Here is a 13,826-nt window from a genome sequence, read left to right on the forward strand (position 1 = left end):
ATGTTTTCACTGCTAGTCATTACTGGGCTGCAGGTGAGTGTTGAGAGTTACAGATCGAGGCTGGTTGTGTTGAATGGAGGAACATTGGGAGCTTGGTATCTGGAGTGGCTGTGTCCACCTGGAACGTACGCCGCAGGATTCAGTCTAAAGGTATGATAAGAACTGAATTAATTCCAGTATTATGGGGATTGTTTAATGTTTGAAAGTGTAAGCTGGTAACTGAGGGTTGAAGGTTCAAATCCTTAGGAAAAATAAACTGGAGTTGCTGTTAGTGATTCAATTCCAGGTATTGTAAGGAAACTGCACCTGCTCAAGTTTGTGACTGCTTTGCTTAACACTAAAGAAACATGGAGTTGAATGTAACTATGGATCGGGTTAGTCCAGGGATTCCCAGGCCTGTTCCTGAAGATACACCACAGTGAACGTTTTTGATTCAATTGATCACGTTTTTAGTAGACATCCAAACGTGTGATGTTGGTGTACCTCCAAATGCTGGAGTTAAGATGACTCCTTCTCTTTCTGTCTTGATGTTTTTTGTCTTTAAGGTGGAAGGTTCTGTTGGTTCAGGGGATGACACCGCACTCAACGGGATTCGCCTTTACTGCGTCAATCCGTCTACAGGCCAACGAAACCCTAATAGCTACGTTCAGTCAGGAGAAGGCAGGTAATGAGCTCAGTCCAAAGAGTAATAATGTAGCAGATTTGCAGTTATTATGAATTGTTACGTTAGGAGTAGAAGGCAGTTTTTTCATAAGCTAGATACAATTAATTTTCTTAATGTTTAGTTTGAATAAAACCGTTTCTTTTCTACAGCTGGGGTAATTGGGGGGAAATCAGATGGTGTCCTTCTGGATTCTTGACTCGTTTTAAGCTGAGAGTTGAATTTCCTCAAGACTTTGGTGACGATACGGCCGCAAATGACATCATGTGAGTTTGTGCTGTGCTAAAAATCCTTTAACCTAACCTGGTGGTCTAAAATGACTGGTCTTTTACAAATTGCTTGTAAATAACTCATTATTACGCTTCACTATCACCAAATGTTACTGGAACTGATTGCAGGGCTCCAGACTGCAACTAAAACGGTTGCGTTTGTGACTACAAATATTAATTTGAGTAATATTTTGGAAGCTGCCACTGGCGACTACATAACTGTACTTGTTATCTAAAAATGTGCATGTCGGGCTTTTTTTTTTTTCCCCCTTGTTTTGTGATCACATTTGACTTCTTCTTAAACTGAGATGATGCGCATCAACGTTTTGGTGAAAAACCCCAGCACTGACGGCACACCTGCTAAAAGCAGATCCAGTTGTGGTATTGTGATAGTACCGTATACTGTGATTTTTAAAACCTTTAGCAATTGTTGCAACATGAGAATCTGATAGTGTCGCATGCCTTGCTCCCCACTTTAAGTGAACCTTAGTTCCCAGGACATCTAAAGTACAACATGGATTAAAATGCTGAAACGCATGAAAAAATTAGATTAACACTTTGACATTTCAGTCATGTTTAATTCATTCTGTGGCACCTAAATATTTTATTCTTTTTCGGGTGCAAAATTGCAAGTTCCAAGAAATTGTTTTGATAAAATAGTTTCAAATCAATACCAACAATGTTTCACCCAAACTTCCAGTTTCAAATGCGGTAATGTGGAGTTACCGGGTTACGGCACAGGCTGGGGCTACTGGGGCGACTGGAGTGATCCATGTACAGGAAAAGGGATTTGTGGCATCCAGGCACGGGTAGAACCGGAACAGAGACTTGGAGATGACACCGCTCTCAATGACGTGCACATGTTCTGCTGCGACTAAGGTGACGTGAACCCAATCAAACACTCGGATTACAGCTGCTTGGAAGATCTCCGTGACATTAGTGCCGGATTATCTGACTTTGGCTTTTTTTTTTGTTCTTTAAGGTGTTGGAGGATGACTACAACAAGATCAAATGGATCATAATTCATCACAAAACAACAGCTAGTCATCACAAAATAAAGCCTGACATGTGATCAGGACCTCAACACAAAGCAGAGGCTGACAGTACATCTCGCCTATTGTCTTATCAGTTCATGCATTTCAAATCCACACGCTCCATACTGTACATTTAACTGTAGAGCTGTTTTCAGAGGGTGTAGTTATATCCCAACATCTATTAAATAGTCATTTAACTTGAAATGACGGTGACTGTTTGTCTGATTTAATGTGCTGCTTCATTGACCTGACTGAAGTCATTTAACAATTGAATATTTCTTTACGCCTCACTACTTCCTCATGCCTGACTAATAAAAAAAAAATTAAGCGCTTTGAAGAATGGTCACTTTCCACCAAAAATAATAAAAAAAACTTGCATGTATTTGAAATGCACTTATTTCATGGTTCGTACACCAAATGCATTTTATGTTCTTAAAATGCCCTGCAACTGTACTATGTTATACTAAAATGGAGTACTTAAGTCTGCTACGTTAAAACAAATGGCTCAACTTAAGCACCTTCTCAAACCCGTTCTGAAGCATGCTTTTTGTTTGTTTGCTGACGAACAGTGTTTCCCACAGACTTGCACATTCATTCTCAAATAAGCACTGCCTTCATTAAGGTTACATTACAGAAAAGACTAAATGAAAATGACGTCAAGCTTATCTGAAAACGATCAGTTCTTTTCAAAGATACATTCATATAAAAGCACCTGCGCTGCATTTTGATTTTGAAACATGCAGTGCTCAGTTTATTCAGCTAAGTAGTTCTATATATATAAGCCTTTTGGAAAGTCTGTTTGTGGCGGTCAGTTTTGATATAGTGACGGGCCGCCACAAATAAATCAATGTATGGGAAACACTGGACATGCTACAAATGGCCAAATCTAAGTGATAACAATAAAAAAAAAATGAACGCATATTACACCGCGGTGAAGTGTTGCCCGATTATCACCGGATGTCATGACAACAACATGTCACACAGAATAAGTATTCTCGTCGCTTCATATAGTTCAGATTGAACCACTGATGGCAGATTGACTATTTTGAAGATGTCTTTCATTCTTTTCTGTGCCTCGACAGTGTTATTTACTCGGAAGTCAATGAGACCGTCACAAGCCTCCAGGTTTTCATCTAAAACATCTTAATAAATAAATCAAATGAAGCTTTTTCGGGTTTGGAACGACATTTTGGTAAGTGATTAATGACAACATTTTCATGTTGCGGTGGAGTATCCCTTTAATCCCTTATACACAATTAGTGCTCTTGAAATATGATTGAATTCCCTCCGGGTCTTTTATCACTTTTATCCTCAGCTTTCTCATGTGCTTCATCTCTCATTTCACACACAACATCTCTCTGTTTCTCCAGATTTACAGCATTTCTCTTCTTACCAGACACTCTTTCTGCATTCATCTGATGATGATGACGTTTATGTAAAGTCATGGCTCAGTCATAAATGCATTAGTTATAAGTTTTTCTCATTTCAAAGCTACAAAAAAGTAAAATAATGCAAATTTTTCTATACAGAAGTGTTTTAATCTAAAATGAAAAGAAATGGATACATTCATACTATGTAGAACATGGCTGTGAAATAATTACTTATTTAAAAGAAGCACCTGCTCAGAGAATATCTGATTTCAGATGTAGTCATATTGTTTGTAGAGTTTCAAATCTCAGTGTAAAGGTTGAATAATTTTATTCTCAGTTAAATAATTTTATTTCAAAAATGGGAAAGCCAGAGTCACCAGAAGAGACGGACGACAGGTCGCGTAAGTGTTTTGAATAACTTGGTTGCAGTTCTGTTGTGTAAATAATTTACTTGCTACTAGGAAGGAATAGTTCGTTTCCTACCTATTTCTACTCTGCATTTTCGTTGTTTTCTCTGTTAATTGCACTTACTGATTAGAATAATTTGCGCCTCAGCTGAGAACGAGTCTGTGTGATTGTGCAAAGTGTTAGTTTCGTCTTGAGCTATTAGCAGTCCTTTAACCTTATTGGCTGGGCTGATCAGAAGCCGGCAACAGCTGTTTTCACTCTAGTTTCTTAGACTGTATTTATTTGATGTCAGAGCGCTGACAGAAGCATTCAGCCTCCTCGTGTGAAGACCAACGAGTGTAAAGACAGACGACTTTTTCCTGCGCGACTTTGACCGAGCAACGACACCGAGCGCACACTTAAGTATCCTTTATATCCTCCCTCACGCTCTCCTATCCTCTATCATGTGTTTCCAAACCATTCCGGTTCTCCTCGTTCTAAAAATACACGCAGAAGGTCACGTAACCCTGCTAACCTGCGCACTATCTCTACATCTTCCCCTGCACCTCTTTCTTTCTCTGTAGGTCTTTGGAATTGCCAGTCAGCTGTCAACAAAGCCGACTTCATTTCTGCATTTTCCTTCCATTCCACACTCAGCATCCTGGGCTTGACTGAGACCTGGATTCGTCCAGAAGACACGGCAACTCCAGCTGCTCTCTCTCACAATTTCTCTTTCTCTCACACCCCTAGGCAAGTTGGCCGGGGTGGGGGCACTGGTTTGCTCATTTCTAACAATTGGAAATACTCTACCCACTCTCCCCTAGGCAATCTCAACTCATTTGAATGAGGACATCTCGGCGTGGATGAAAGAACATCACCTACAGCTCAACCTGGCAAAGACGGAACTTCTTGTCTTCCCTGCCACTCCGACTCTACAGCATGACTTCACGATTCAGTTCGGCTCATCAATAATTACCCCATCAACTTCGGTCAGAAATCTTGGTGTAATCTTTGATGACCAGCTGACCTTCAAAGAGCACATTGCAAAGACTGCTCGTTCCTGCAGGTTTGCACTACACAACATCAGAAAGATCAGGCCCTTTCTGACAGAGCATGCTGCGCAACTTCTTGTCCAGGCCCTGGTTGTTTCTAGACTGGACTACTGCAATGCTCTTCTGGCCGGTCTGCAATCAAACGCAATCAACCCTCTACAAATGATTCAGAATTCAGCGGCACGACTGATCTTCAACGAGCCCAAAAGAGCGCATGTTACACCTCTCTTCATCTCCTTGCACTGGCTACCAGTTGCAGCTCGCCTCCAGTTCAAGTAACTGATGCTTGCGTACAGAACTACCACAGGCTCAGCACCCTCCTACTTCCACTCACTATTACGAACCTACATCCCCTCCAGAAGTCTGAGATCTGCTAGTGAGCGACGCCTCGTGGTACCATCACAGAGAGGCTCAAAATCACTCTCCAGAACATTCTCGTTCACCATTCCTGGCTGGTGGAATAATCTTCCCACCCCTATCCGGAACGCCGGATCCCTGGCAACCTTTAAGCAACAACTCATCTCTTTCGGCAGTACTTGACTTCATCCTAAACTCAAAAAAAATAAAATAAACTTTCCCTCTATCTTTCTCTCCGCTTACTAGCTTGTACTTATTTGAACAATGACTGAGACTTGGTGTTACGAGCACTTCCTCTGTCTGATTGCCTCTCCAAGATTAATCGCTTTTTGTATTCCCCAGTTGTAAGTCGCTTTGGATAAAAGCGTGTGCCAAATGACTAAATGATGAAATAAGACCCAGAGCTGAAGAAGATGTAAATGTGTGATGAAACACACCAGGGGCTCGTTCTTCGTACGTCGCTAACTCAGTTAGCTGGATTTGATTGTTGACGATTTGGCATGATCTTGGATCGTTTGGTTCTTCGACGCTCATCCTGGACTTGCTGTCATAGCAACAGGTGCGCAAGCTTAAACCTGCTCGGGAGCAGGCTTATTTCATGTAAACAGGATTAGATCGCGGCTTTATAAGCGGAGGAGATAGGGAAGTCTGTCGCAACCATGTCTTGCCCGTTTTTACGAGAGCAACCTGTTGCGGAAGGTGCGAGGATAATTCGCAGAGCTTTTAGAATTAATCGCATTTTGCGACACAGACAGGATCCATTAGCACAGGGCGATAGTGTACTTTTTGAAAGATATCGTTTTTCACGTGAGGGTATCATTTACATCATAAACTTGTTAGAACCTCATATTAAAAGTTCTAGCAGCTACTCGTCGGAGTCGGGCTTTAACCACAACACAAACTGTGTGCATCGCGTTGAGATTCTTTGCGAGTGGCACTTTCCTGTACACTATTGGGGATGCGGAGAACTTGGCCAAAAGTGCTGTCTGTCGTGCCATTCGTAAAGTTTACCTGGCGCTAAAGCAGTTTTTATGTGTTTTTGTAGTCTTTCCAAGCCACTTAAGACCCCAAGTTGTAAAACAGAGCTATTTCGCAATTGCAGGTACATTCTACTTGTTAATGAAGATCGTATGAATATGACCACACTAGTAAATATAAATCGATTGTCCCCCAGGCTTCCCTAATGTGATTGGTGCCATAGACTGCACACACATTCATATCAAGGCCCCACCAGGCCCCAATGAAGGGGATTTTGTGAACCGAAAGGGGGTTCACAGTATAAATGTGCAGGTGAGTTAAGTATCACAATTCTTAATATTTTATATTGGTAATATATACAATGTATTCCATAAGTATACAGTTGATTGACTACAATGTCTTAGATGGTGTGTGACTCTGTGTCATATCACAAATGTGGAAGCCAAATGGCCAGGATCTGTGCATGACTCAAGAATTTTCAGAGAGTCACAGTTATGCACATTATTTGAACGTGGTAAGGATATTAATGTCATGCTCACTGTATTACACACACACTTATTGTGGGCCTAACAGAACTGCATTTTACCATTGTACAGGTGATTACGATGGGATCCTGGTTGGAGACAGGGGCTATGCCTGTAGGCAGTATTTTATGACTCCATTCCCTGACCCCAACCCTGGACCACAAACCAGTTACAATGCAGCTCTAGCCAGGACAAGGGCACCCATTGAAATGACCTTTGGGCAACTAAAGGGAAGATTTCAGTGTCTGAAAAGTCTGAGGGTTGCACCTGACAGGGCATGCGACATTGTCGCATGTGCTGTATTACACAACATTGCCACCATTAGAAAGGAGAGGACCCCTGTGGTGGAAGTGCAGCCTGATGATGACCTCCAGCCAGTGCACTTGGATCAACCTAGTGGCAGAGCTGCACGGGACAGGATTGTGGAACACCATTTTTGAGAATAATTTAATAAAAATTTAGACAAATAAAAAAAAAAGACAAGGCAAATATGGATTCAATGGTTTTTATTAGTTGTTCTTTGAGAAAAAAAAAAACAAATTAGGGTCATCTTTTGCCTGCAAAGAGATATTGTTATGCAAGGTCAACAGTAGTGCTCTGAAATGTGAAATGTTTTAGTACTTACTCTGAAGTTCCTTTTGCAGCAACTCTATTTCTAGAGCAATTTTCTTCTTCATTAGCTCTTGGAACTCCATTTCTCCCCTCAGTTTTTGTTTTTTTAAATGCAAATATTCAACCTTTTGCTGTAGGCTACGTTTATAGAGGGAACGGATGTCACCCTGTGCCATTTGCAGAGAAAATAAATTAGACTCAACCCATACAAAAAAAAAAAACTGAAAGTAAAAAAAGTCTGCACAGTCTGCCTCTGTGCAGACTCCTGCAACTCATATTGCGGTCAAAAATATAAAGGACATTAGTTGATAAGTTTATAGGGTATATTATATAGTGCATTTTTATGTGTAGTCATGCACTTACAGGTACTTCCTCCAAAGGACACTCATCCGAGAGGGTCTCTTCACTGTCCTGTGCAATGAAAATAAATGGTATGACAAAGTGATACGGTGTCTCCACTATTGATATTGATTTCACTATTGAGAAAAACAAAAAAAAGGACAAGTCCACTTACTGCACATGCTTCAGCCACCATTTGCATGGGAACAGGTAAAAGTGTGGGTGTGTTATGTAAAACTGCACAGAAATAGAGAAAGAAAAAAAAATTCATTACAATGAGGTACACAGGAAAAGAAACATAGAAACTTTTTAGTCCCCCCCCCCCCCCATTTACTCAAAGTAGGTTTAACTGCCTTCCTTTCATGCCAATGCAATTCAACACTACTCAAGATTTACCAGTTGAAGGGTGTAGCTGACATTTGGATTACACCAAATGCAAGGTAGCTACCAATTATTTTACAGTAGCCTATACAAAGTGAATTAAAAACCTCTTTACCAGTAATGAAGGTGCTGCTGCTACTGCTTCCTGGCTGTGGGTCTAAGGAAGAGCTGCTCCCAGGGATGTCCTGAACATTGGGTCGGTTCACATTTAACTCAAGGGCCAGCTCTTGAGTGTGACGTGGGGGTGTGACGTGGGGGTGCAGGACCACCGCCTGTTTTTTTTTGCTCTGCCTTTTTCCTAGTTGCTGATATAAACAAGCACATCATTTCACAGTCGTTTAAAACAAAAACAAAAAAGACTAAGAACAACATATGTAGTTAATTATTACCATTTTGTAGAATATTCTTGTATTTCACCTTTACTTGTTTCCAATTTATAGTGGGTCCTGTGGAGGCTCTAATATGAAAGATTAAAGATGAAATTGTTTAATGTACACTGTCATAACTGATTGAAAACCTCTAACACAATCACTACTTACGCATTTAATTTGTCTGCAACTTTTTGCCAGCCCTCTCTCCTGGCTTTTGCAGCCTTTGAGGTGTTCCCTGTCGTTTTTATTAAATTTTGGAACTCCCCATAGCCCTCCATCAAGAGTTCTTGTTCTGCCGCAGAGAAAAAGTGGGCGCGCTCTTTGGCCATTGTGGGCAACCAATAACAGCGTTGCTGATCAGTGTTTCTACTATCGATACATATCCCCTTTTAAACCAGCGCATGAACGCGCAGTTATCTCAGATAACTCAATCCAGCGATACTAATCATCAACAACAGGTGTGTTCGAAGAACCCAATTAGCCGGATCATGATTAGCACGATGAAATCATCTCGGATGTCTCATTTGATCTCGGATGTTTTAAGCAACGTACGAAGAACGAGCCCCTGATTCACATCAAGATCTACTGTTTAAAAACAGAAGAGTGTCCATTTATAGCATAAGCTGATAAAAGTTTGTTTGCTGACACTTTATGCAAAATGCCAAATCAGCATTATTGATTGGGAGTTGATAACTGAATGGCATTCACTGAATTAACCATCAAAATGTCACTTGTATTCAATAGAATTAAAGGCATTGTAAATAAAAATGTGTAACTAATGGTATTTTAAAGTTATTGTAATGCATTGATGGAAATGGTTGTTTCCATCTTTGTTCACTAGACAGCACAAGTAGAACGCCTTTAGTATGAGGTTACAGTATGAGAAGAGATCTGATCTGAAGATGAATGTAGATCATAATGTCACACATAGAGCAAATTAGACTCATCACACATCTGATGTGCTTGTGTTATAATCAGCTTCATGAGGATAGAACTGGTTTTAGAGAAAATGACAGAGCTGATGGCAAATCTGACAATATGAAAACTATGAATATCAATAGTTTCTACAGTAAAATGGTTGAAAGGTTACGCAAGAAAAACAGTTTAAACAAAGTAAAAAGAGCGCTTCACTCTTCGCGCAAACAATTGGATATTTATCACACATTTATCTTCATTTGTATTATTTATATTGTGAAATGCATGAAGTTTTTTTATGTCTCAAATCGTGTTTATTTGAGAAGGTTAAACTGATCAAACATATGCTCAGCTCACTGTCTGGCGCTGGCCGCTTGGTATTAAAAACAAAAAAACACTTGAATTTACCAAACATATCATGTTTCTAAATTAACTTAATAAAGAACGAAACTAAATATAACCACTTTGCCATTTTAATGCTGTATAATGCAGCTGTATAATGGGGAAGAGAGAGAGAGAGAGAAAAGACACGGGCTCGGGTCGGACTCGGGCGGATCATTCTGATAAGCTGTCGGAAAAGAGCTGGGCCCCTGCAGGGTTTCAATAAAAGTTCCTCCTCAGCGCGCGGGCCCCCAATCTGCCCCGGGCCCATATGCACCTGCATACCCAGACGCTACGCCCCTGTGTGTGTGTGTGTGTGTATGTTGTGTGTGCGTGCGTGTGTGTGTGTGTGTATTTGTATTGCTTTATCACAGATGCTAAAGTTAGTTGCTCATCTCATGTTGTTGTGTGTTGCTGGTAAGTTATGTGTTAATGTCTGTCTTTTAGAGATTGTTCTGATGTGAATGCCATGCATTAGATGTGTTATATTTTTAATTGTATAATAGTCTCAAAGTTATCGTACTCTGTTCGTGTTTTCTGAATATCATATACTCGCAAATGTCGATATAATTGAAACGAATTAAGATTGTTTCAAGCAGTGGTTCTCAAAGTGTGGTACTCAGGCTCCCTCTAGTGGTACGCAGAGGAATCACTAAATTAAATATCAATCAACGTTAATACATTTTAATTTAATCTTTATTTGAGTAAAGTTTTTATTTTTTAGTACAGTACAGTTTTTACCTTTTTGTACAACACATTTTAATATAATCAATCATGTTATGTAAGCACAGTGCAGTGTTAATGTTCGAACTGTATTTATAATGTTAAAGTGGCTGACAACAATAAATATTCTTCTTAGGAATAAAACTGCCTGGTTTTTGAACTGTGCAGAGCTGTATAGCTGAATAGTTAGGCCTACTACGCTACTGAAACTTAACGTTGGTCATTACGGACCTTTTTTGACAGGTTTTGATTTGACTTAGTTTAATAAAAATGTACTTAATTTGATTTTACTTGTTTTACTTAATGCACTTTATAGTTAGGATTCTGATTAAAACAGTGTAACTGGGGGCTCTGAAAAAAACAGCTTAATTTTGTAAACTTTCATCTGAATACATTACATAAGTGTTTAATGAATAGTGTTGTGCACTTGGTTTCCAACTGTTACTGAACTGTAAAAATATTGTATGTGATTTGTTTTGCTTTCAGATAAAGATATTTCACAAGGCTGTTGGTTCTAACCTTTTATCAGAATTTGAAGAAACATTTCTACTTAAATTATTAAATGCATTTCATTCAAGGCAGGGTCTTTCCTGCATAAAGAATTTCAAGGCCACTGTCTGTCAAATTTAGTGCCACCTCTGGCTGTCGACAAAACTCAGACAGGTGGTCCCATGCTGCTATACCCCTTTACTTTACCACCGACACGGTTTCTGTTGCAGGTTCCATTCTCCAACTGTTCAACACATTCTCACTGCACTAATATACAAATCTCTTGTAATGAGATGATTTAGTAAAACATGGTTTCACAGAAACTATAGTTTTGCACCAAAATAAAAGATCAACTGGTTTCAGTCATAAAAGCACAAGGGTCTCTTCTTGTTCTTGTACATGTTTTTAACAACAGCCAAGCACAGACACTGCAAACTAAAGTTTAAGATTTTCATGTGTTTTATGTTTCCAAAATAAACTGTTGTTTTACTAAATTGTGCATGTGGTAGTTTATTGAAGTTGATCGTAAAGCCATTGCTGCCAGTCATTTGATTTGTAACGTTTATGTATGTACAGTGTTGATCTAAATGCAAAGGTGCTACTGAACGTACAGTTGTGTATTAATTCACTCGTGTTGAAAGTACGACGGTGAAACAATGTCGCGTTATCAACGCTGATCCAATTTGGAAAATCAACACCGAATTCAACGTTAATCCAACGTCTACAGAACGACTTTAGTTCACCCGTGCTGAAGGTAAACCGGTGGAACAACGTCACAATATCAACGCTGATCCAATTTGGAAAACCGTTACGTTGATTCAACCATGGGACCCGACGATGATCCACCGGTGAATCGACGCTGAAATGCCGGCTGGGAGTAATCAGTAATCAGTAATCAGTCATTTAATTGCATTTTCAGAGTCACTTGACGTGGGCTTTGTGTTCCTGGCTGCTGATTGGCTAAAACCAGATATCACAATATCGATAAACCCTATAAATGCATTGTGAAGCAGCTGTGAAAGAATCAGGCAGATTCTGCTGACAGACCACAGACAGTTCGGAAAGGTTTATTGTTCTGGATTTGAAGAAACTGGTCCTTAACAGTAGATTAATTTGATCAGTAATTTAACCCATCAGACCAGTGCCGCAGCAATGCATCACTTCACTTCCATGATGTTTTCACTGCTAGTCATTACTGGGCTGCAGGTGAGTGTTGAGAGTTACAGATCGAGGCTGGTTGTGTTGAATGGAGGAACATTGGGAGCTTGGTATCTGGAGTGGCTGTGTCCACCTGGAACGTACGCCGCAGGATTCAGTCTAAAGGTATGATAAGAACTGAATTAATTCCAGTATTATGGGGATTGTTTAATGTTTGAAAGTGTAAGCTGGTAACTGAGGGTTGAAGGTTCAAATCCTTAGGAAAAATAAACTCTGGAGTTGCTGTTAGTGATTCAATTCCAGGTATTGTCAGGAAACTGCACCTGCTCAAGTTTGTGACTGCTTTGCTTAACACTAAAGAAACATGGAGTTGAATGTAACTATGGATCGGGTTAGTCCAGGGATTCCCAGCCCTGTTCCTGAAGATACACCACAGTGAACGTTTTTGATTCAATTGATCACGTTTTTAGTAGACATCCAAACGTGTGATGTTGGTGTACCTCCAAATGCTGGAGTTAAGATGACTCCTTCTCTTTCTGTCTTGATGTTTTTTGTCTTTAAGGTGGAAGGTTCTGTTGGTTCAGGGGATGACACCGCACTCAACGGGATTCGCCTTTACTGCGTCAATCCGTCTACAGGCCAACGAAACCCTAATAGCTACGTTCAGTCAGGAGAAGGCAGGTAATGAGCTCAGTCCAAAGAGTAATAATGTAGCAGATTTGCAGTTATTATGAATTGTTACGTTAGGAGTAGAAGGCAGTTTTTTCATAAGCTAGATACAATTAATTTTCTTAATGTTTAGTTTGAATAAAACCGTTTCTTTTCTACAGCTGGGGTAATTGGGGGGAAATCAGATGGTGTCCTTCTGGATTCTTGACTCGTTTTAAGCTGAGAGTTGAATTTCCTCAAGACTTTGGTGACGATACGGCCGCAAATGACATCATGTGAGTTTGTGCTGTGCTAAAAATCCTTTAACCTAACCTGGTGGTCTAAAATGACTGGTCTTTTACAAATTGCTTGTAAATAACTCATTATTACGCTTCACTATCACCAAATGTTACTGGAACTGATTGCAGGGCTCCAGACTGCAACTAAAACGGTTGCGTTTGTGACTACAAATATTAATTTGAGTAATATTTTGGAAGCTGCCACTGGCGACTACATAACTGTACTTGTTATCTAAAAATGTGCATGTCGGGCTTTTTTTTTTTTCCCCCTTGTTTTGTGATCACATTTGACTTCTTCTTAAACTGAGATGATGCGCATCAACGTTTTGGTGAAAAACCCCAGCACTGACGGCACACCTGCTAAAAGCAGATCCAGTTGTGGTATTGTGATAGTACCGTATACTGTGATTTTTAAAACCTTTAGCAATTGTTGCAACATGAGAATCTGATAGTGTCGCATGCCTTGCTCCCCACTTTAAGTGAACCTTAGTTCCCAGGACATCTAAAGTACAACATGGATTAAAATGCTGAAACGCATGAAAAAATTAGATTAACACTTTGACATTTCAGTCATGTTTAATTCATTCTGTGGCACCTAAATATTTTATTCTTTTTCGGGTGCAAAATTGCAAGTTCCAAGAAATTGTTTTGATAAAATAGTTTCAAATCAATACCAACAATGTTTCACCCAAACTTCCAGTTTCAAATGCGGTAATGTGGAGTTACCGGGTTACGGCACAGGCTGGGGCTACTGGGGCGACTGGAGTGATCCATGTACAGGAAAAGGGATTTGTGGCATCCAGGCACGGGTAGAACCGGAACAGAGACTTGGAGATGACACCGCTCTCAATGACGTGCACATGTTCTGCTGCGACTAA

The 13,826-nt window shown here is 40.0% G+C and overlaps 2 protein-coding genes across 2 annotated transcripts; both read left to right on the forward strand.

Annotated features, from left to right (window-relative positions):
* LOC306862704 (vitelline membrane outer layer protein 1 homolog) lies at window positions 1–1,808 on the forward strand (the record flags this gene model as incomplete). The annotated part of the gene is made up of 3 exons (XM_079405626.1): window positions 1–150; window positions 546–664; window positions 1,631–1,808. The coding sequence occupies 3 exons, from the start codon at window positions 1–3 to the stop codon at window positions 1,806–1,808; spliced, it is 447 nt and encodes a 148-aa protein (XP_079261752.1).
* Window positions 1,809–11,995: 10,187 nt separating this feature from the next.
* Window positions 11,996–13,826, forward strand: LOC306862705 (vitelline membrane outer layer protein 1 homolog; the record flags this gene model as incomplete). Its single annotated transcript, XM_079405627.1, has 3 exons — window positions 11,996–12,166; window positions 12,564–12,682; window positions 13,649–13,826. 3 exons carry the CDS (start codon window positions 11,996–11,998, stop codon window positions 13,824–13,826), a joined length of 468 nt encoding a protein of 155 aa, XP_079261753.1.

This window comes from Barbus barbus, assembly GCF_936440315.1.
Source record: "Barbus barbus genome assembly, chromosome: 43".
NCBI lineage: Eukaryota > Metazoa > Chordata > Actinopteri > Cypriniformes > Cyprinidae > Barbus > Barbus barbus.